Below are 24986 nucleotides of genomic sequence, written 5' to 3'. Positions count from 1 at the left end.
GACAAGGGGAGTGCTAGGGAAGAACATATCCAGAGGACTAACGAGTGGCTATGCAGATGGTGCAAAGAGATGAACTTCGGCTTCCTGGATCACAGAGAGGCATTTCAAGGACTACAGGGATCAGACGGGCTACACCTGACCAGAAGAGGGAAGAACGTCTTTGGACAACGTCTGGATCGCCTACTCCGGAAGGCTTTAAACTAGATGAACTGGGGGAGGGGACCCACTCTCATCCTAATAGGGTAAATAACTCCATCTTTGAGTCTGAGGTAAGTAATTGCGTCAAATACAATTCTGAGGTAAGTATTTGCGTCAAAAACAATACTAAGGGAGACAAACTAACTTGAATGGGAAAATCTCCGGACAAGCATAAAGATTGGAAGGCCATTTATGTTAATGCACGTAGTTTGGGCAATAAAATTCTAGAGCTGGAAACAGAAATTAGAAATGCTGACCTAGATGTGGTGGTGATAACAGAAACCTGGTTCTCAGAGTCCCATGGATGGGATATGGCTATACCAGGATATAACTTGCTCCATCGGGACAGAGTAGGCAAAACAGGAGGAGGAGTAGCACTATACATTAGAGAGGATATCAAAGTTACTACAGATGTCAAGTATACGGGAGAATCCCTCTGGGTGAATCTTGCCAGAGGCAATGACAAATGCCTATATCTTGGTGTTGTTTACAGACCCCCAGAGCAACCGGACAACATAGACAAAGAATTAATTGCAGATATCGAAACCATCACTCTGCGTGGAGACACAGTGCTGTTGGGGGACTTCAATATGCCTGATGTAGACTGGACAAACTTTCCGCTATGACCAGCGGAAGTAAGAGGCTACTGGCCTCCATGCGGGGAGCAAGCCTCAAACAGATGGTATTGGAACCCACCATGGATCAGGCGATTCTGGACCTAATACTCACTAATGGTGACAGTGTCACAGAAGTTTCAGTAGCAGATGATTTGGCCTCCAGTGACCACAACATGGTGTGGTTTCACCTCAGGAAGGGAGTTACTAGGTCAAATACGTCGACAAAGGTTCTAAATTTTAAGGAAACTAACTTCCAGAGCATGGGAGATTTTGTCTATGAGACACTGCAAAATCAGGGCATGACGGACAGTGTGGAGGTACTATGGTCAACCCTGAAATCCACCCTGCAAGAAGCAACCAAACTCTACATAAAAACCATGAGTAAACGACGGAGAAATAATAGACCCCAATGGTTCTCCACAGAGATCTCTGAACTAGTAAAGCAAAAGAAAAAAGCATTTTTATCCTACAAACAATCACAACGGCCGGAAGCTAAAGAAATCTATCTGGTAAAATCCAGAACTGTTAAAACAGCAGTCAGGGATGCCAAACTCCAGATGGAAGAAAATATAGCCCGGCAGGTTAAAAAAAGGGATAAATCCTTTTTCAGATATGTTAACGACAGAAGAAAGAACCCAGACGGGATTGTGCGCCTAAGGAAACCTGACGGTAACCTTGTAGACTCAGACTCAGATAAAACCGAACTACTCAACAGCTACTTCTGCTCATTCTTTACCCGTGAGGTGCCAGGATTTGAACCATAGCTACAGTCAAGGGGGTGCTCGGAGGACCCGTTCCGAGATTTTGAATTCACCGAGAGCAACATCTATCACGAACTATCAAAGCTAAAAGTGAACAAAGCCATGGGGCCGGATAATCTACACCCCAGAGTACTTCAGGAATTAAGAGATGTCCTGGCGAAACCGTTAGCCGCACTTTTCAATCTTTCCCTAAGCAAGGGAAAAGTCCCCTTGGACTGGAAAACTGCTAACGTCAATCCGCTTCACAAAAATGGAAGCAGGTTGGAGGCTGAAAATTACAGACCGGTGAGTCTCACATCAATAGTGTGTAAACTTATGGAAACGTTGATTAAAAACAGATTGGATGCGTTTCTGGATGATGAAAGACTGAAGGATCCCCACCAGCATGGATTTACAAAGGGAAGGTCTTGACAAACCAATATGATAAGCTTCTTTGATTGGGTGACGAAACAACTAGATTGGGGACAATCCCTGGATATCATGAATTTAGACTTCAGTAAGGCTTTTGATAGTGTCCCACACCGTAGATTATTAAACAAGATGAATACGATGGGTTAAAGACTGGCTTAGTGGCAAACTTCAGAGGGTGGTAGTAAATGGTACTCCCTTGGAAATGTCGGAAGTGACCAGTGGAGTGCCACAGGGCTCGGTTTTGGGTCCAATACTATTTAATATCTTTGTAAGGGATCTACCTCAGGGACTTTGAGGTAAAATTTTGTTGTTTGCGGATGACGCTAAACTATGCAACATTGTGGGCAGTGCAACCGAGCACGACAGCGCAACCGTGCCAGACACTATGAGGCAGGACCTACTTTGAAAAAGACTTGAACTGGGACATTTCCACTTTTGGACAGTTTGCTGTTTTGTGTTTTTTTTTCTTTTTACTGTTTTGGGACTATTTGCTAAACGCAGGAATATCCTGACAAGGTTTATGTTTACTACCAGTGTAAGAATAAACCCTGATCTTGATTTAAGTAACTACCCTTACCTGGTGTGGAAGTATTTTTCTTCCGCTATTATTTTCCTTGTGCAGCTCACCGCGGCTCACAAGAGCACAACTCCCGTGTGCCAGCCGCTCAGGGCCCATTGTCCTGAGCCGGTTGGTGACATATTTGGTATCAGGAGTGGGATTTTTATTTTACTGCCTTTGTGTTGGAGACTGTATGGAAGAAAAAACTTAACCAGGGTTTGGAACTGTGAATGCAGAGTTGGACTAGTAATTTAATTTTTGCTTGTTGTGATTTTTGCTGAATGAAAATTCGTGAAACCGGAACTGAGAGTGGTGCAACAGGAGTAAAGACCTGGGAAGAAGCTGTGTCGGGGTCCGTGTTTGCCAGAAGCTGGGGAAGCAGAACCGGAAGCAGAACCGGAGGGAGCCCAGCAGTGTTCTAGAACGCCGTCCCAAGTTATTAATCCCAAAGGCTCAGACTCATCAGTCTGTCCGGTAAGGGTACCCTGGGGACAGCTGGTGGAGGATACTGGGATTAATAGCCTTGCTGGGAGGCGGGAGCTGGGGGCTAGCGCTCTGGGGTGTGGGAACAAAACAAAAAAAAAAAGGTTCCGCACTTGGGTTCTGTTTCTGTGCTTACTTTTCAGGGGCAGCATGGATCTGCAGCAGCTATTCACCCTCTTGGCTTCCGAACGTCAGAAACAGACTGAAGACTTGAAGGTCGTCTTGCAGGCCAACCAGGATCTCTGGCGAGCGAGCCAAGTGGAGACCGGTCGGCGGCATGAGGAGTTGATACACGCCATGGGAGAACAGAGCAGGACATTTGCACAGTTGCTTCAAGGCACAACTGCTAGTGGTCAGAGTGCTGTGTTGCCAGAGGGAACAGGAGACCCGGTAGGAGTGAACTCTTTTTCCAACATGCAGTTGTGTAAAATGGGGCCTACAGATGCACCTGACGACTTCCTATTAGCGTTTGAGAGGATGGCGGTGGCCACAGGCTGGCCAGAACAGCAGTGGGCCACAAGGCTGATACCGTGCCTTGCTGGAACAGCGTTGGCTGCTTATCAGACTCTCAGCCCTGAGCTAGCCAGCAATTACCGTGCCATAAAGAACCACATCCTAGATTATTTAGGGTATACCCGGGAACATTATAGGCAGGAATTTAGGAGTGTCCAACTGAAGGACAAGGAAAGGCCTAAAGCACTCCTACATAGATTGAGGAAGTTGGCTGAGCGGTGGCTACAACCCTGCCTGACGGATCCTCAGGCTATGCTTGCTGAGGTATTACAAGAGCAATTTTTAGAAGCTCTACCAAAAAACCTCAGAGCCTGGATTCAAAGACAGGGGAGTCTTCCACTAGGCCAAGTCATTGAGTTAGAGGAGGCTTACATAGATTCCTCCACTTCCCTTGGGTCTGAAGGAGGCACACATGGGGGTACCTTTGTAAGGAGGGGACCATTGACTTCAGCAGGTGCCCATAGTAAGGCTCAGGAAAATTACCAGAAGCCTGTGAGAAAATGCGCAGGACACTGGAATGCCCAGCAAGAAGAATATAACCTGTTTTAGGTGAGGGAAAACTGGTCATGTACAGAGTAGATGTGAGGGAAAAATGAACTTGGTGGGGGAAGAATCCTCTTCGAATAATCCCCCTGGGGGATATCAGGTGCCAGTACAAGTAGGGGGTCACTCTATGATGGCCTTCTTGGATAGAGGCGCCTCTCAGTCAATGATAAAAGGCCAAGTCTGGACTACTATTAAGGCGGGGAGGAAGGAGGTGTGTCCAGAAGGCCCGAAGGTAGCGATTCAGTGTAATCACGGGGACATTCATGATTATGTCACATACCGGTTGAAGGTTCAGTATAAAGCTCGGGAGGATGAATTGTTAATAGCCATCGTCCCGGGAGCTCCTTTTGACATGATTTTAGGCTGTGATTGGGAAGGGTGATCAGAGGTCTGGGACGCTGAACAGGCCCTAGTTAGTACCCGAGCCCAGAGGCTTAAGCAGGAACCTTCAGAAGAGACACTGGGGAATACCCATTTCAGGGGGAATTATTTCAGGAGGGTAGGAAAAAGGCCTGTCTCTCCAGGGTCCAAGTGAAGCGTCAAAAATGGCAACGGAGGCAGGCACTGTCCCGCACTTCACAACAGCAGAAGGTTCCTTCACTCCCAGGGCAGGTATTGCAGACTTTTCCTTCGTTTCAGGCGGAGCAGAAGGCGGACCCTACCTTGAGAGCAGCGTGGCAACAGGTGGGGGTGACCCACAGGGGGACATTTAACATGAAAGTTATACGTGGCTTGTTGTACCGGGTTAGTGGGGCTGGTGGTCAGGACAAGAAGGTAGAGCAATTGATGGTTCCTCAAGGATTTAGGACTATGATTTTTCAGATGGCTCACGATCACCCTTTAGCTGGACATAAGGGGGTGGAGGCTACTGAAACTCAGATCCTACAGAGGTTTTTTTTGGCCGGGATTACGACAAGAGCTTGTGGAATATTGTGCCTCTTGTCCCACCTGCCAAAAATTGGCCATACAAAAACCTTCCCGGGCTCCGTTGATTCCCATCCTGTGGGTGGAAGAACCTTTAAGTAGGTGGGCCATGGACATTGTAGGGCCCCTTCAAAGAACACCCCGTGGTCATCAGTACATTCTGGTGATTGTAGATGTAGCTACTAGATTCCCCTGGGCCTTTCCATTAAGGAGAACCTCCTCCCACAACATTACAAAGGAATTAATAGGGTTGTTCTGCTCGGTGGGGTTTCCAAAGGAAGTTCTCACTGACCAGGGTAGTAATTTTGTTTCGCAGGAGATGGAGGCATTTTGGCTGAGGTTCAACATCCGGCATATAAGGACTGCTGCCTATCACCCCCAAGGGAATGGGTTAGTGGAAAGGTTTAACCAGTCGCTCAAGCTGATGCTTAAGAAGGTAGCAGGGCAGGAGCTTACAGATTGGGACCTAATGATACCTTGGGTGCTATATGCTAACCGAGAGAAAGTCCAGGTCTCCTTAGGAATCAGCCCATATGAGATGCTATTTGGCCGGAAACGGAGGGGACTGCTGGATATCCTTAAAGATAAATGGGATCCCCCACCAGAGTGTAGGACGAATATAATAACCTATCTGGGGGATCTCAAAAAGAAGTTGAGCCAGTTAGTGGAGAAAGGTAGAGCTCAAATTGGGAAAAGCCAAATTAAACAAAAAACCTATTATGATAGGAAAACTAAAGAGAGGCAATTACAGGTGGGAGAGCAAGCACTTGTTCTTGTCCCTACCGACCCTCATAAATTTCTTGCTCAATGGAAGGGTCCGGTTACGATCATACAGCAAGTTAATGAGGTGGATTATAAAGTGCGAGATAGTAAGGGTAAAGAACAGATTTACCATATTAATCAACTCAAGCCCTGGAGGGAGCGCCAGACATTGGCCCTCATCGCTCAAAGCTGTGAGGAGGATGAATTTGGGCCCCAGATAAAAGAATTTAAATTGGCTGAACAGGTTAATATGGGCGAGGAACTTACCCCTACACAGAAAAAAGAGGTAGAAGCCTTAGTGGAAGACTTTAAGGACGTTTTTTCACCCATACCTGGCAGTACCTCCCTGGTGAGCCATGATATCCAGATGCTCCCAGGGAAGGTGGTGCGGGTCAAACCCTATCGGTTGTCCAAGGAGAAGAAGGGTTTGGTCCAGGAATTGGTAGAAGAAATGTTAGCCCTGGGGGTCATTGAGCCACCTCGGAGCCCATGGGCAAGTCCCATTGTCATTGTGCCCAAGGCTGATGGCTCACCTAGATTTTGCATTGATTTCCGCCAACTTAATGCAATATCTCAATTTGACACTTTCCCCATGCCCAGGGTGGAGGAACTTCTGGATAAGTTGGGCCAAGCACAGTTTCTTACCACTCTTGATCTTACCAAAGGATATTGGCAGATCCCCTTGACGGCCACGGCCACGGCCAGACCTAAGACTGCTTTTAGTTCCCCTTTGGGGCTGTTTCAATTTACCAAAATGCCCTTTGCATTACATGAAGCAGCTGCGTAATGCCAGCGCCTAATGGACCAGGTTCTAAGGGGGCATCAAGAATACGCTGCGGCCTATCTTGATGACGTCATCATACACTCCCAGACCTAGCAGCAGCATGTGGAACAAGTGAAAGCTGTTTTACAAGCTTTGAGAGAAGCAGGATTAACCATTAACCCGAAGAAATGCTGTGTGGGGAAGAAAGAAGTCAAGTATCTGGGGTACCTGGTAGGAGGGGGGATGGTAAGACCCTTAGTGGATAAAATTCAGTGCATTAGAGAGTACCCTATTCCAGAGTCCAAAAGACAGCTGAGAGGATTTTTAGGGTTGGTAGGGTACTACAGGCGATTCATTCCGCATTTCGCCACTCGGGCCGCTTCTCCGACGGAGATGCTTAAAAAAAATAGGCCTGACAAATTGTGATGGGACACTGAGGGTAGAGAGGTCCTGGAAGACCTTAGGACTTGTTTATGCTCAGAACCGGTGCTTACTTCCATAGATTTTCAAAGACCCTTTGTTTTACAAACGGACGCTTCTCAGACAGGACTAGGAGCAGTTTTGAGTCAAGAAGTGGAAGGGCTAGAACATCCGGTCCTCTATATGAGCAGGAAACTACATAATAATGAGAAACATTACGCAGTGGTGGAATTAGAATGTCTGGCTGCCAAATGGGCTATGCAGAGTTTAGAGCACTATCTCGAAGGCAAGGAGTTTACCCTAGTTACTGACCATGCGGCTCTAAGTTGACTCAACTCAATGAGAAATAATAACGCTCGTCTCACCAGATGGTATTTGGCACTGCAAATTTTTCGTTACAAGACCATACATAGACCAGGTCGTCTTCATAATAATGCAGATACCTTATCCCGGGTTGGTGAGAAAGAACCGCAGAGGTCTAAATCCACCCCTAGCAGTCATTTAAGGGGGAGGGTATGTGGTACGCAGCCTATGCCTGCTAGGTGTGTCCCTAGTGCAGAGCCCAGTTTAAAGGCTAACCCTTCCCCCAGTGTTACAGATAAACCTTTTTTTGATTCTCCTGATGCTATTTCTCCCTTGCTCTCTAGAGGGAGTCAGAGAGCACGAGTGCAGAGCGTCCATCCCCCTCTCAGGCCCAGGGTTGCTGATAGGAAATACTTCCCACCTGAGGGTTGGGGGCGGGGCTGCAAACTAGTTGACCAGAGAGGAAAGCTCCTGGGAAGTCAGTTAAAAGGAGGAGAGGCACAGGACAAGCAGGAGAGCTCAGGGCTGGGAGATACTGATGGCAGTTCTCCACTAGAATCTATGGAGCTGATGGAAGCCGGAGAAGAATCTTCTTTGAAGGAGAATGAAGAACCTCAGGCCATGGAAATTGACCCGGATTCATCTGCTGCTCCAGTGAGTGAGATTCTGCCAATGGAAGTTTGCTTCATGGAAGGCAAGCCGCTCGGGGAATAAAAGTGAGTACTGTGACCTTATTGTATGAAGGACTTCCAAAGTTATGTTATGCCTTGTAGGAGCTTTAGAAACCAAGAGCTCCAGAAGTTTTGAAAGAGTTTTGTGAAAGTTTTTTTTTGTGTGTTTCTCTTACATGAGAAAGGACTGTTACCAGCCCAGGTAGTGGGGGTTGGTCTCACGTATTTTTTTGTGGTGGGATTGTGGGCCTGTTTGGTAGTTTATCACCATGTGAAGTGCACTATCTGCCCAGCATTCTAGCAGCTGGGTAAGTCACAGCCGTAGCTCTGACTAGTGCTGTGATAGTCAATTCAAAGACTGTTTGTATTTTGAATATTTTGTTTTTCATTGCTGAGAAATGAGTAAGGGCTGAAGCCAATAGCCTGAATCTTTGAAAAAGACTTGAACTGGGACATTTCCACTTTTGGACAGTTTGCTGTTTTGTGTTTTTTTTTCTTTTTACTGTTTTGGGACTATTTGCTAAACGCAGGAATATCCTGACAAAGTTTATGTTTACTACCAGTGTAAGAATAAACCCTGATCTTGATTTAAGTAACTACCCTTACCTGGTGTGGCAGTATTTTTCTTCCGCTATTATTTTCCTTGTGCAGCTCACCGCGGCTCACAAGAGCACAACTCCCGTGTCCCAGCCGCTCAGGGCCCATTGTCCTGAGCCGGTTGGTGACAATATGCATTTTGGTGATTGCATATTGTTTCTCATTTTCTTGTACACATATAAATTATTTTGCTGTATCATTGAAAGGCAGTGTATCAAATTACTGAATAAACTAAACTCAATATAGACCCCTTAGTAAAGACCATATCAAACATGCAGAACGCAATAAAGAGGGTAACAGCCACTAGCTGAATTGTGTCCAGATAATCAATGCCGGCACCAATCTGGGCACTGGCACAGAACATAGGGGTACAAGGTGACTGCTGGGAGTGCCCAGGTATCACCGATATTTAATGGCAATAACTAGATTTCTCCACCCCCGCACTACAGATAATGGTTCAACAGTCTGCCTGGATTTTCAGCTATCTGGTTAAGTGCCGCTGAAAATCTGTGTATGACCCAGTCAGCACTACTTAACATGTCTTCCTCATTGCCGTCATTATTCCCCTTTGCTTCGGCACACTCTCTTACTCCTTCTTCTGCTCTCTGCTGAGGATGTAAATCCAAACCTTGGCCCTCCATGCCAGCTGCTTCCCCACGTGTGTAACTGCCCTAACCTTATACCTATTGTTCTCCTTCAATCCTCTCTCCTTTTCTCATGTGCCCTTTGGAATGCTCATTCTGCCTCCAACAAACTGCCCTACATTCATTACCTCTTTATCTCCCAGTTCCTCCACCTGCCTGCTCTAATTGAAACATGGATTTGCCCTGAGGACTCCACTGCAGCGGCTGCCCTCTCCCATGGTGGCTACCACTTCTCCCATACGCTTCATCCTACTGGTTGAAGCAGAGGTGTTGGGCTTCTTCTCTTTCCTTGCAGATTCCAACCTCTTCTCCCTCTATCCCACAGCCTTTCCTCATTTGAAGTCTACTCCATCCGCCTATTCACTCCTTTACCTCTGCAGATAGTGGTCATTTATTGTCTTCCTAACAAGTCCCCTTCCTCTTTTCTCACTGAATTTGACTCCTGGCTTTTGGGCTTCCTTGATTCATCCCTCCCTCATTCTTGGGGACTTTAACTTTCACCCTGATGATCCCACTGACAAGTATGCTTCTAAGTTTCTTGCCTTTACTTCCTCATTTGACCTCCAGCTTTGCTCTACCACCCCCACTCACTGGGATGGCTACTGCCTTGATCTTATCTTTTTCTCCAACTGCTCTCTCTCTCTCTCTCTCTAACTTCTAATCTAATCTAATCTAATCCTTAGGTTTGTATACCACATCATCTCCACGTTTGTAGAGCTCGACGCAGTTTATAGTAGGAGAAATAGGAAGGAACTACAACAGAGGGTTAGAGGTAGAAGTGTGAAGAAAATTTAGAGGACTTGGGATGCTAAGATATAAGAGTTTCCTTGATTCCTAAGTTGGAGGGAGACTTACATTTTTTGAGAAAAGCCAGGTTTTCAGATGTTTGCGGAAAACTTGGAGAGAGCTCAAGTTCCGAAGAGGGGAGGTAAGGTTGTTCCAGAGCTCAGTGATTTTGAAGTGGAGATTCTTTAGGTTGGGAGACCTATGTTGGACACAGTATTCCAAGTGTGGTCTGACCATTGCCCTATAAAGCGGCATTATATCTTTCTCCGATCTACTCGTGATTCCTTTCTTTATCATGCCTAACATTCTATTTGCTTTCTTTGTCGCTGCCGCACATTATGCCGACGTTTTCAGGGTCCTATCTATCAGTACACCCAGGTCCTTTTCTTGTTCGCTCTTACCCAGAGTTGCACCTGACATTCTATACTCGTGTTCCTTGTTCTTTCTGCCTAAATGCATTACTTTGCACTTTTCCACATTAAACTTCATCTGCCATTTCTCTGCCCATTTCTCTAACTGACGCAAGTCACTTTGGAGTTCCTCGTTATCCTTCTGCAATCTGATTGCCCAGCATAGCTTTGTGTCATCTGCAAACTTGATCTCACTGGATGTTCTTTCTTCTAGGTCATTGATGAAATTATTAAATAATATAGGCCCAAGTACCGAGCCCTGGGGCACACCGCTAGTCACTTTCTCCTAGTCTGAGAACTTCCCATTTATGGCCACTCTCTGCTTTCTGTTCTCCAGCCATTTGCCTATCCATCTTAGTATATCTCCCTCTATTCCATGGCTTTGTAATTTCCTGAAAAGTCTCATGTGGAACCTTGTCGAAAGCTTTCTGGATGTCCAAGTATATTATGTCCACCGGTTCTCCACTTCTCTACCTCACTGTTCCCCATCTCTGATCACCATCTGATAATCTTCACCATTACTCACCTTTTCCCCTCTGCCACGCCCAGTCACCTCAAAGAGGTTTCAAAATCTTCAAGCCCTCGATCCTTCCATACTCTCATACACTGTTTCACCTCTCCTTGCCTCCACTATGTTATCCAAATCTGTTCATGAGGCTGTTGTCGTACAACTCTATTCTCTCTTCTGCTCTGTACACCCTTGCTCCCCCTGTTCCTCACTCTGTCAGGCATACCAAACATCAACCTTGGCTCACTCCCAGTGTCCATTACTTACGTTTCTGTACCTGCTGTGCTGAACTCCTTTGGTTCAAATATCGCACATGTGCTGACTTTCTTCACTTTAAATTTATGCTGACCTCCTTTAATTCTGTCATTGGAGGGAGGCCCGATCTTGCTGTCATGGCCGTAAAAAATAAAATAAAATTGGAAAGATGATGGTGAGTGGGCCCCCCTCACAATTTCGGGCCCTAGGCACGTGCCTCTTAGGCCTATTCATTAATCTGGCCCTGCTTGTTGATCTTCCTTGCTCTGGGTTCCTGGGCTTTTCCTGGCTGGCATCCATGCTGTTCCGCCACGGCTATGGCTTGTGGGGAGCCTAGGGGCCTTGCCGCAGGCAGTCGATGGAGAGGCCTTGTTGGGTGCCTGGCAGCTGCTTGCTTCTACTACGCCGGTCCCCTATCAAAGGACTCCAGCTGACTTCTGGTTGTGTTTCAGCTGACTTTGTCTGGCCGGTTGTTGGACTTCATTGCACTGTTCTTCATTTGTGGGTATTTTGTTTTATTGCCATTGGGGTTTTTTTTGCCCTCTCTTATGTTGCATGGCTGGGGGCGCTTGGAAGTTGGGGGATGGGCTAGGGAGGGCCTTTTAGCGGGACCTGATTCTGGGTTTTTTCCCAGACCATTGCATGGAACTTTGGGGTTTGGGGGTTTCGGAGAAGAGGGGGGGAGGGAGGGTGGTGGATGGACTGGGGTGGGGGGTTGTGGGGAGGTTTGGGATGGGGGGAGTGCATGTTTGGTTGTGAATGGGTATGAATGGTTGTGCATATGGGACCCGGGGGGCAGTGGACTGGTTTTGTTTCTTTTTGGACTGTGGGTGGTCTTTTGTTCCGGGAGGGAATCACTGGCTGGGACGGTTTCTCCGGTAGTATGTTGGATTATTTTTCCTTTTGCCCTGTTCGTATTCTTTTATGGTAATTAAGTTTGTCTCATGGAATGTTCATGGTATTACGTCTCCTGTTAAACGTCAAAAAATTCTTAGTACATTGAATCGCCTGAAGACTGATATAGCATTCTTGCAGGAGACCCACTTCTCTTCTGAGGAACATGTTAAACTTCATTGTTGGTAGGTTGGTGAGGTTTTGGAGTCCTCAGGTTTGCACCGGAGAGCAGGTGGTCATATTATACTGCAAAGGTTTGCATCTTACTACCCATAAGGTTTGGTCTGATCCTCAGGGGCGCTATCTTTTAGCTAAAGTCACTTTTAATAGGCAGGACTTGTTATTGTGTAACATCTATGCTCCTAACACTTGGGATAAGTCCTTTATGCATTCTCTCACCAGACTCCTCTATCAGGACCTTCCAGTGGTGATGGGATTTTAACCAACTTTTTGATCCCACTATTGACAAATCTAATCCCCTTCCCCATGACAGGTATGTCCCGACTAGAGGCCTTCCATTATTTGCCTCGTCTATGTCTCTGATTGATGTGTGGCGGGTGTTACATCCCGGAGACCGCGAATACACTCACATGTCTAGCGCCCATGCAACGCAGTTCCGTATTGATTACTGGCTGATTATGGACTTCTTGTTTCCTCAGGTGGGATCGGCGGAGATTAGGGGGGTATGATGTTTCTGATCATGCTATGATTGTTATTATTTTAGAGTTTCCTGGAGACGCCCCTAGGGGCTTTCATTGGCGATTTCCTCTCTCGCTCTGTTCTGACCAGGAGTTCCATTCTTTGGTAGACAAATGGAAAGATTATGCTTGTCATAATGCGGCACATAGGGATGACCCGCTTCTCTATTGGGAGGCTGCTAAAGTTGTTTTGCGGGGGGAGATCCTTGCTTACTCCAGCAGAAAGAAAAAACAGCATGACAGTCAGGTGCTCCGGTTGGAACGCCAGGTTCAGGATGACCATCGCCGCTATGGGGATCATCCCACCAGAGTAAATAGGGCATTACTGATGGCCTTGCAACAGGCTGTGTGGGAACTTCTACATGACTGGGCTATGAAATCTTTGGCTTATTATCAATATCAACTGTATTTGCATGCTAATAAGAGCGGGAAGTTGTTGGCTAACCTAATTCGGCACACTAAGGGATTTTCCCCTATTCTGCAACTTCGTAGAGCAGATGGTGGTCTGGTCCACAGGAATGAAGATTTAGCAGCGGTATTTCAACATTACTTTCAGGAGTTGTACGATGCTCCGCAGGTTTCTGCACTGGTGGGGGAGCTCTATTTAGATCAGGTCTCTCACCCGGTGGTATCAGAGACCCAGAACGCACGATTACAGGCACCTTTCACGGTTAATGAGTTAACGCTGGTCATTGGAAGTTCCCTATTGCATAAGGCGGCGGGGCACGATGGCTTTCGGAACGAGTTTTATCGACTTCTATTCGTGGACGTTGCTCCTGTTCTGGTTGGCATGTTTAATGGTGTGGTACGTGATGAGGCTCTTCCGCCTTCTCTTCAGGTAGCTCAGATTGTGGTTTTGCTTAAGTCTGGGAAAGATCTGTTGCAGGCCTCCTCTTACCAGACAATCTCCCTTTTGAATGCTGAAGCGAAGTTTTTTGCTAAATTATTGGCCAATCGGCTAGCGGTGATTTTGCCCTCGCTTATTGCTGATCCTCAGGTTGGATTTGTCCAAGGTCAGTCTTCCACTGGGAATCTACATACTATTCTGGCATCCCTGAGTGGGTGAAGCATGAGAGGGTTTCTTCTTTGCTGGTCAGTTTTGACGCCCACAAGGCCTTCGATAGAGTTTTGTGGAACTTTTTGTTTTGTACTCTTCAACATTATGGTATGGGGGGCTTCTTTAGTGCCGCGGTGAAAGCGTATCATAATCCGCAGGCCACGGTGTTGGTTAATGGGGTTTCCTCGGAGACTTTTTCAATTAAGAGGGATACTAGACAGGGTTGCCCCTTGTCGCCTCTTCTCTTTGTGCTCATGTTGTATCCCTTGCTTCGCGAGATCTCTGCTAATACGGAGGTTAGGGGAGTCCATCTTGGAGGTCATGAGTTTAAGATTTCGGCATTTGCAGATGATTTGTTAGTTCATTTGACCTCCCCATGGGCTTCCTTCCCCACTCTTATGTCGCTTTTCGAAGAGTATGGTGATTTTTCTGGCTTTCAGCTTAATTATGATAAATCCATGGCACTAGCTACTGCAGACTTTGTGCGTCGGGAGTGGCCGGGTTGGTTTCCTTTACGTTGGGTGGACGGCTCGTTCAAGTATTTGGGGGTGCAGCTCACGAGCTGCGTGGGACTGCTATATCATGCTAATGTTGATGCTATGTTGGCCGCTACGACTTGTAGTTTTGTGCAGTGGATGTCCCTGCCTCTTTCCTTCTACAGCAGAGTTCAATTGTATTTCCCCGCTGGCTATACGTGCTCCAGTTACTGCCCCTTTATCTTCGGCGCAGGGATCTTCAACAGCTTCATAGGCAGTTGACTTGCTTTCTTTGGCAGGGTAAGAAGTCTCAGATTTCGCTTACTTATCTGTTTGGCCCGGGGAGGATCGGTGGTTTGGGATTTCCGGATATAGGCCTGTATAACTTGGCATGCCTGCTTCGTTATTTGGGGTAACTGGTGCTTACGGAGTGATGATTATCTTTCTCAGGACTTCGAATCTACTCTTTTTCAATCTTGGCACCTTTTTACGTTGTCCCAGATACCCGTCCGCCTTTTGCCTCCTGCATTTCAGTCCAGTGTTCTAATTCGGTCTTGGCGCTTCTGCTGGAGGTCCTTGGTCGGGTTGCTGGGGGGGGGAATCCTCAGGTTTCGGATCAGTTGTCTATTCAGGGTAATCCACAGTTCCTTCCTGGCAGTGATAACCCCATCTTTGTGAGATGGTCTGAAGAGGGTTTGCTTCTTCTTGAACATTTATTGGACACTGAGGAGGCTATGAAATCTTGGGGAGCTCTTTCCATGCTCCATTCATTAGGGGTGGGTAGTTTATTCGCCTACAAATAAATTCATCATTATGTGGAGTCCTTGGCTCACCCAGACCTACAGTTTCGTTTGGGCCACCATCTTCGTCTCTTTTTTGCCCAGTTTCATGATAGCGGCCTGACTGTGTCTGCGTTGCATGGCGCTTTACGATGTCTCTCTCCTCGGAAGTCTTATGAGGCTTTGGGGCATCACTGGGGGAGAGATTTGGGCATACCTATCGAGTCTTTGAATTTTTCTTCCCTTATTAATCGTATTTCCTCTATTTCTATCAGCGCCGAACTGAGGGAATGCCAATTTCGAGTGGTCTATCTTCACAGAAAGAGTGGTAGACCATTGGAACGAACTCCCGGAGCAGGTGATCGTGGCCAGTAGCATACAAGATTTTAAGAAAAAAATGCCCATGTCGGATCTCTACGAGGGTAGTGTAGAGGTTATGCCACCTGTGCGTGACCCCTTGGAGGGTAGTTTGGGGAGGGATAATAGAGTGGGCAGACTTGATGGGCTATGGCCCTTTTCTGCCGTCATCTTTCTATGTTTCTATGTTTCATATTTTTCCCAAGAGCTCTAAATGTCACCAGGGATGCAATTCATTTTTTCATGCATTTTGGGGTTGCCCTTGTGTGAAAATTTTTTGGAAGGCCGTACTCCGTTTCCTGGAATGGCTTTTTGGACAATCTCTTCCGATGTCGCCGGTGGGCTTGCTTTTGGATCGCTATGAATCTTTGAGGGTGGCTGCTCGGGGACATCAGATGTTGATCCGGAAGGCTGCTGTTATAGGAAAGAAGATCATACTTAGTGTCTGGTTGCAAGTGACCGCACCTGCTTACTGGGCTTGGAGGAATCGCTTTCATAATTTGATGCTCTTGGAGCAGCGTCATGCCCGCTTATCCTTCAAGTGGAAGAAAGTTTTCCTGCAGACCTGGGACTCCTATATTCAATCGCTTTCCCCTAGGGCCAGAAGTCTGGTCTTAAACTCGTTTAACTGATGATATCATGTGCCCTCAGCTGTATCCCCGGGATGGCTGGTATGCTGTTTGGTTGAGTGTGGATGGTTGGTATGAATGGACAGGTGTGTGTGGTGTTAGTTGGGTAGGATGGGGATCGATTCTGTGGGCGGGTGGTTGGGGTAAGGTTGTCTTGTTTAATGCGTGCTGAGCAGCATAAGAACACAGCTTGCTCAGCAGTCTCTACTTTCTTGCTGGTTTAGGAATTGGGTAGGGGTTCAGGGCTTCAGGGTGGGGTGGGTGTTTGCAATCGGGAGTGGGTGGAGTTTGGATTTGGGGGGATTATTTGAAAAATTGTTTTGTTGTACTTTTGGTGATCTTGACCTTGTTGTATTCTTGTTTTGTATTGTGTATTTGCTGATTGTGCACCAATACCAGCGGTCTCAAACACGCGGCCCACGGGCCGCATGTGGCTCTCCAGGTTTTATTTGCGGCCCGCGGTCTGGAGGCCATCATTCTCTTCCTTTTGGAGCAGCAGCCGGCTCATTCGCTCAAAGCCGTGGGTTGGCGGCTCCTTGCGCTATCCACTCCTGCATCGGAAGCCTCTCTGATGTCACAACATCAGAGAGGCTTCAGATGGAGGCGCGAATCTCGCAAGGAGTCGCCATTCGCGGCTTTGAACGAACGAGCCGCCAGACACGCTGCTGCTCCAGTGGCGTACCAAGGGGGGGGGGCGGTCCAGTGTTCTCTTCCCTGCAGGGCCGACCAACTCTGGCGGCCCGACGTCAATTCTGACGTCGAGAGGACGTTCTGGCTAGCCAATCGCTGCCTGGCTGCCCGGAACATCCTTTCCGACGTTAGAATTGACATCGGGCAGCGAGAGTTGGTCGGCCCCGTGCAGAAGAGAAGCAGGGAGATGGCCTGTTCCCGATAGCGGCAGCAGCCTAGTCCACGGCGGCGGTGGCATGGGGGAGGGCAGGAAGGAAGAAAGAAAGAAAGAAAGAAAGAAAGAAGGTGGGGTGGGGACAGGGAGCCAGAAAAAAAAAGCAAAAAATGGGGCACGGAGGAAGGAAGAAAGAAGGAAGAGGGACAGGGAACCAGAAACAAAGCAAAAAATGGGGCACGGAATCAGAAAGAAAGAAAAAGTTGGGGGAGGGAATGAGGTCTGGAGGAGAGGAAGCATACAGGAGGCTGAAAAAAGGGAAGAAGTATTGGATGCACAGTCAGAAGAATAAAGTGCAACCAGAGACTGATGAAATTACCAAACAAAGGTAGGAAAATGATTTTATTTTCAATTTAGTGATTGAAATGTGCCAGTTTTGAGAAAGAAAAGATATTTAACTTTAAATGTGAGTGCTGCAGAAAAAAATAGAGTACTTGGAGGGCCGCAAAAAAATAGTTAATGTCTTATTAAAGAAATGACAATTTTACATGAGGTAAAACTCTTTATAGTTTATATATCTTTCCTTTTAACTGTTAAAGGAAAGTTTTATAAACTATAAAGAGTTTTACCTCATGCAAAATTGTCATTTCTTTAATAAGGCATTAACTATTTTTTCTGCTGCCCTCCAAGTACCTACAAATCCAAAATGTGGCCCCGCAAAGGGTTTGAGTTTGAGACCACTGATTTATACTAAAGTCCCCTGCCACAACTACATTAGAAGCAGCCAGTGGTAGTATGCTGGCATTGTCATAATGATATAGGGACTTTGAATCATCTGTTATATTATTGTCCTTTGATACTTAATTTCTGGAAGTCAATTTGGGGACAAATTAATCTTATTCTTGATTCAGCAATTCCCTTAACCTATGAAGCCATAATTTGTGGTACGCTTTTACATGTCAAGCCTTCTTTGGATAAATATAAAAGTCGTCTTTTTTTGATCATGACTAGAATAGCTATTCCACACATTATTGGAAGAGCTATGACAGACTGAATTACACGTTTTGGTGGACAAATGTTTGTACCATGTATAAAGATGAGAGAATGAATGCGGAGTGTTTGGGGTTTAGTACTACATTTAATAGAGTATGGAGCCCATTGACTGTTTGTTACATTGTAATAATTGTCATGTATTTATTTTTTTTTGTTGTTGTTGTTGGTTTTCCTTATACATTCAGGGGAGGGTGGGGGGAGGGAAATGTATTTTGATTATTAAAATTACTTAATTATAATTTTGTAAACACATAATTGTCTTCTTATATTAATAATTGGGAGGAAGGGGGAGGAAAATGATTGTTTTATGTATAAATTGTGTATTTAATAGTGCATTTTATGAAATATTTATGTTCAAGTAATTGTATTGCACAGTCAAAGTTTAAAAATCAATAAAGATTTATAAAAATAAATAAATAGTAGTAGTAGTAGTAGATAGGAACCTCTCCTGCCTGGTTAAATAGTGTTGAATATAGGGCCCAAAATACAGTGGTACCTCGGAATCAGAACTTAATCCATTCCAGAACCCCGTTTGAGTTCCAAAATGTTTGAGTTCCAAGACAATTTTTCCCATTGAAAATAATAGAAACGGAATTAATCCATTCCTTGGTCCCACAAACTCAGATTTTCAAATAAATTTAACAGTAAACCCACTGGCATAGATAGCAAGATCGGGCTCCCACCAGCATAGACAGCAAGATCAGGCCCTCACCGGCAGAAACAGCAAGATCGGGCCCCCACCGGCACAGACAGCAAGATCGGCAACGGCAGCTGAAAGTGTTGCTCAGCCCAAAGCTTCCCTCTGACGCAAACTGCTCAGGTGGAAACAGGAAGCCGCATCAGAGGGGAAGCTTTGGGCTGAGCAACGCTTGCAGTTCCCATACGTTTGGATTCCAAAGCAGCAGTGTTTGGATTCCGGGGCAAGAATGAATAAAAAAAATAGTTTGGATTCCAAGTTGTTCGAGTTCTGGGACATTTGGATTCCGAGGTACCACTGTATACATGTGTGAGATAGACACAGATGACAGAGTAAAGAGAACAGAAATACAGTCAAACCTCAGTTTGCGAGTAACGCGGTTTGCGAATGTTTTGCAAGACGAGCAAAACATTGTCGCAAATCGTGACTCGCAAACCGAGCGTTGACTCGATTTGTGAGTCACCCCATCGCCCCCCCCGAGAATCTCGGAGAGAGGCGGGAGCCAGAAGGCCTTGAGTATGCGCAGATGCTCAAGGCCCAGTCCGGCAAGCAGCACGATCTTTGGGCACTGGCATCTCCTGTAGGTTGGTGCTGCATGCCGGTGCCAGATGGGGGTAAGGCTTCAGTTTGGACGGGTGGGCATTCGCGAGGGGGGGGCAATGCCAGTTCGAGGGGGAGGGATGGCGTTTGCGAGCTGGGGGGGGTAGTGATGCCAGTTTGCTGGGGGGATGTGAAAGCGCATCAGTGGCCTTGGGGGTGGGGGGGATTTTGGGGATGTGGTGGGGTGGGGTGGGGTGGAGCAGCGCCGGTGGCCGGAGGGGTGGAACCAATCAAGCGAGTTTCCCTTACTTCCTATGGGGAAACTCGCTTTGATATACAAGTAATTTGGTTTACGAGCATGCTTCTGGAATGAATTATGCTCGTTAACCAAGTTTCCACTGTACTGAGAAATACTGCCTTTCTGACTCTCTTGCATAGAATAGACTCACAGCTCTTATATAAACATTACTGACACAGATTTCTCAATTTCTAATTTATAGATGGAGCATGTTATGAAAATACAATTGAAGACATTCCAATCATTGGTCAAGGCCAGATCACCACAGGTAATGAATGATATTTGGCAGTAATAAGGTATGGTGCAGACAGCATTACCAGACACTATGTACAGTATGGAGAGTTGGTTCACCCAGTTTGAAATAAGAAAGAAGGCAGTGGCAAAAAGAGATTGTGTTCTTACCTTACTAATATCTTTTCTAGTAGAAAGATGTATCATTCTAGACAAGTGGGTTATATCCCAGTGCTTTCAAGCATTCAAGAAGGAATCCACTCTGGATTTTTTTTTCTGAATCCCTCCTGCTTCACAGAGGGCTCTGCTACTCCCTACAATTATTTCCAAAGCAGGCAAAATCCCTTTATGAAACAGATTGAAGCAGGGGTACAGGGAACTCCCCAAAGAACAAGTCTGTTCTGCTCTGAAATTTTAACAAACATATTAATCATTGAACAATCAACAGAAATATTAATGGAGCTCAAATGATATTCCAAGATATCCTAGTAATAGACTACTCTTCATACGCTTAAGGTCTGACTGGCATCCAACTTGCAGGTTTGGATAAGAACATTCTGAGTGAGACAGTAGGCAAGTGCAGGAAATAAATGACAGGATGGGGGTCCAGAATGATACACCTATCTACTAGAAAAGATATTAGCAAAGTAAGAACCTAATTTTTTTTCCAGTGCAATAGGTGTGTCATTCTGTACAAGTGAGACATACAAAAGCAGTCCCAGAAAGCTAGGGCGGTACCACTGAGCCAGCTTGTAACATTGAGGACCCAAATAGATCTCCAATTAATATGTAAGTTTACCATTTAGACTATTGTACGGCATCTAGACTCTTTGTTCGGTACGGTATTTAAACTTATTGTATAGTATTGTATTTAGACTTACTGTATTGTATTATATGTGGAGTTATTGTATTGTATTAGCATTGTACTGTACTAAGACCTTTGTTATTCGCTGAATGTCCAGCCTTCTTACATTGTAAACCGCCTAGAAGTCGCCTGACTATGGCGGTATAGAAAAATAAAGTTATTATTATTATTATTATAAAAGACAGAGTCCTCCCTTACCGCTATATCCACTCTGGAAAGACTTGGAAAATGTATGTAGAGTAGACCAAGTCGCTGCCCTAGTAATCTCCTCAGCGGTAGGGTTACCAGATTTTACAACAGTAAAATCCGGACATGTGACCCCCCTCCCCTCAGCCCAGCCCTGTTCTACCCAGCCCCTCCCTGTTCTGCTCAAGTCACGACTCATTCCGCCCCAGCCCTGCCATCAAACCTCTTCTCCTCGAGCTCGGAGCCACATTTAGAGGGCCTCCGAGCATGTGCAGATGTGATGCAATGATGTCAAACGCATACACGTAAGCGTGTGATATCACCACGTTGCATCTGTTCATGCACAGATGCCCTCCAGATGTGGCCCTGAGCTCAAAGATTTTCAAAACCTGGACAAAGTACTGGGTTTTGAAAAGCTGTCCGGACGTCTGGACAGCCCTCTAAAAAGAGGACATATCTGGGTAAATCCTGATGTCTGGCAATCCTATTCAGGGGAGACTATCTGAGTTTATGCCTACAATGAGGCCACGCTTCTAGTTGAATGCGCCTTTACAGAAACAGGAGACTGTTTCCCCACAAACAATATATGCTGACAAAATGGCCCTACAGGTCCATCTGGTAATTGTGACCCTGGAAGCCGGTGTACCACACCTTGCTAAATTTATCAGCATACAAAGATGGACAGATAGCCTGAACTAATTGGTGCCCTCAAGATATTGGAGAACATAAGAATTGCCGCTGCTGGGTCAGACCAGTGGTCCTTCGCGCCCAGCAGTCCACTCACGTGGCGGCCCTAGGTCAAAGACCAGTGCACTAACAGAGACCAGCCCTACCTGCATTTGTTCTGGTTCAGCAGGAACTTGTCTAACCTTGTCTTGAATCCCTGGAGGGTGTTTTCCCTTATAATAGACTCCGGAAGAACATTCCAGTTCTCTACCACTCTCTGGGTGAAGAACTTCCTTACATTTGTACGGAATCTATCCCCTTTTAACTTTAAAGAGTGCCCTCTTGTTCTCTCTACCTTGTGAGGGTGAACAACCTGTCTTTATCTATTAAGTCTATTCCCTTCATTATCTTGAATGTTTTGATCATGTCCCCTCTCAGTCTCCTCTTTTCAAGGGAGAAGAGGCCCAGCTTCTCTAATCTCTCACTGTACAACAACTCCTCCAACCCCTTAACCATTTTAGTTGCTCTTTTCTGGACCCTTTCTAGTAGTACCGTGTCCTTCTTCATGTACGGCGACCAGTGCTCCAGGTGAGGGTGTACCATGGCCCGGTACAGCGGCATTATAACCTTCTCTGATCTGTTTGTGATCCCCTTCTTAATCATTCCTAGCATTTTGTTCACCCTTTTCACCGTTGCTGCACATTGCGCAGATGGCTTCATTGATTTGTCGACCAGTACTCCCAAGTCTCTTTCCAGGGGGGTCTCTCCAAGTACCGCCCTGGACTCTTTTAAACGTTCAACTTCTTCAAAATCTGTTGCTTTTTCCTGGAACCTGTGGACTAGAAAGCCAGCAATCCAACTTCCTGATTGTCATGGAATGCCAAAATCTTCGGCACAAAGGATGGAACAGTGTGCAAAGAAACTTCAGCTTCAGTAAATTTGATGAAAGGCTCTCTGTCTGCAAGCAAAAAGTCTGCAACTCTGAGGATGTTTACTTCATCAGCTCACACAGAGCCTGGCTGAGCCCCAGCAAAACTAGGATAAGATCCCAATAAGGGAATGGAGGCCTCCCAGGAGGCCTGATACATACTGCTCCTTTTAAAAATCTGGCTGTCTTAATGAGACTCCAGCGTAGCTCTTCGGTCTTGAACTATATAATAAGAAAGTCCTGTTACTTGGCCTCTAAGGGACGCCACTGTGAGTCCCTCAGTAAGGCCAGCCTGGAGAAAGGTTAACACCATGGAGACTGGAGCAGAGAAAGGCTCCTCCTTTTCCCTGATGCATCAGTGCTGTCCAAGCCTTAGCATAAACAGAAACCGTTGTCGGCTTCTTCTTCTTTTTTTATTTTTAGACCTGAGCAGAATAGTAATGACTACCTCTGGGTAACCCATGTGTGCTAACACCATGCGTGCAACAGTCATGCCTCAACTTTTCCCTGAGAAGAGGTTCCAGCTGTACATAGGGTAAGAGCTGCACCTGTACAAAGACAAACTAGGTCTGCCTACCATGGTCTGAGTGGCCAACCTGGAGCCACCAGAATGACTACTCTTGGATGGTTTGCAAGCCTATGATTGGCCATGAAGAAAACACATACAAAGCTCACTCTTCGGCCATGGCTGGACCAGAATGTTGGGAGATGTGAAGTGTGGAGAAGACTGGTATGTTTACCCCTGACCTGCTTTAAGGAGATAATTATTTTGTGATATGAATGTTTAGATGACTCTGGGAGTCCTTACAGACATACTGTAGCTCCCAGGTGTTAGGCTATACTGTATATTATGTGTTGAAGAACCTTTATGAGATTATGGAACATTCGATGATCGTTTAAGGATCAACATGGAATCTGGAGTTAATGAACACATTGATATATCTGACATTTTGGGGGAAAAGGAACTAATGATATATGATAAATGAGGACAACTGCAGGTTTGAGGATGCAATGAATGGTGTTTAGTGTGTGAATGTTTGGTCACTATTTGAATATTAAACTGTTAGTCTTGAGCAGGGGTGCCCAACACGTCGATCGCGATCGACCAGTAGCTCAGGAAGGCAACGCGAGTCGATCGCAGCCCATCCCGGGCTCCGTGATAGACTCGTGTTGCCATCCTGATCTACCGGGCCAATCAGCCTTCCTCTCCAGTGTTCTCTCTAGGGCTTTTTAGCTGGGCAGTCCGCCCAGCTGTCATCTGCTGCTGCCGCCGCTGCTGAACATTAAAAAAAAAAACCGGCTTGGAGATTTCAGCCCGTAGCGAACTTATGCTCCGTGGCTCTAACGTGTGCGTGCCGGCTTCCCTTCTCTTCCCTCCGAAACTGGAAGTTATGTCTGAGGGGAGGGGGGGGAGAAGGGAAGTCGGCACGCACATGTTGAGAGCCCTGAAGCAAGCGTTCGCTATGGGCTAAGGCGGGAGACAGGTTAGTGAAGCATTTGCTCTTCTTGCTGCCGGGTCCTGCCTACTTTCTGTTTCTGCGAAGGCAGGACCCGGCAGCATTTCCCCCAATAGGTCGATCGCGATCTTGGGCCAATCAGCCTTCCTCTCCCCGAGGGCAGAATTGACGTCAGGGAGAGGAATGCTGGTCAGCCGAAGCAGGGAGAGCTTGGGGCGGCGTCGGCTTTCGGGCATGTTATTGGTGGCGGTTTGGGTCCTGGTCCCCGATGGCAGTGACTTGGGGGAGGGCAGGGAGAAAGAAAGAAAAAGTGCAGGCAGGGAGACAGAAGGAAAGAAGAGAAACAGAAAAAAAAAGAAAGGGAGGCAGAGAGAAAGAAAGGGCAGGGAGAGAGGAAGGAAAAGTTGGGGGAGGAAATGAGGTCTGGAGGAGAGGAAGCATACAGGTTAAAAGAAGGGAAGAAAGATTGGATGCACAGTCAGAAGAAGAAAGTGCAACCAGAGACTCATGAAATCACCAGACAAGGTAGGAAAAATTATTTTATTTTAAATTTAGTGATCAAAATGTGTCTGAATTTATATCTGCTGTCTATATTTTACACTAAGGTCCCCTTTTACTAAACCGCAATAGAGTTTTTTAGCGCAGGGAGCCTATGAGCGTCGAGAGCAGCGCTGGGCATTCAGCGCAGCTCCCTGCACTCTAAAAACTGCTATCGTGGTTTAGTAAAAAGGGAGGGGGGTATATTTGTCTATTTTTGTATGGTTGTTACTGAGGTGATAGTGCATAGAGTCATCTGCTTTGACCTCTTTGAAAAACCCTGGAATAGGAATGATAATTAACATTTTCTATGCGTACAGTGTGCGTTGTGTTTTTTTAAAATTTTATTGTTGGTAGATCATTTTGACTTGGTCATTTTAAAAGTAGCTCGCAAGCCCAAAAAGTGTGGGCACCCCTGGTCTTGAGTATAATAGCTTCCCTGTGGACCTAGAGATGCATATTCATTGGGGAAATTCATAATGCCTGCCTGATCCCCTCAGATTTCTTCTGAGTGCTTCAGGGATTGGTGAGACTGGCCATTATAGATATGAATGCAATTTGTTGCATTCTACAAGGTTGCAAGCGAAAAATAGTCACTCATCCCACCAAAGAACATAAGTATAGCCTTACTGGGTCAGACCAATGGCCAATCAAGGTGGCCAA

The 24986-nt window shown here is 46.2% G+C and overlaps 1 protein-coding gene across 4 annotated transcripts in view; it reads left to right on the top strand.

Moving 5' to 3' along the window:
• CD19 (CD19 molecule) overlaps window positions 1–24986 on the top strand; it is a 172685-nt gene that overhangs the window by 122615 nt on the left and 25084 nt on the right. For all 4 annotated transcript variants that reach the window (XM_033944279.1, XM_033944276.1, XM_033944278.1 and 1 more), the window contains one exon: window positions 19656–19721. In XM_033944279.1, the coding sequence (XP_033800170.1) occupies window positions 19656–19721 (66 nt within the window). The remainder of the gene's footprint in view (window positions 1–19655; window positions 19722–24986) is intronic.

This window comes from Geotrypetes seraphini, chromosome 5, assembly GCF_902459505.1.
Source record: "Geotrypetes seraphini chromosome 5, aGeoSer1.1, whole genome shotgun sequence".
NCBI lineage: Eukaryota > Metazoa > Chordata > Amphibia > Gymnophiona > Dermophiidae > Geotrypetes > Geotrypetes seraphini.
The sequence above is the reverse complement of the archived record's forward strand: the minus strand, read 5'-3'. Positions and strand labels throughout refer to the sequence as shown.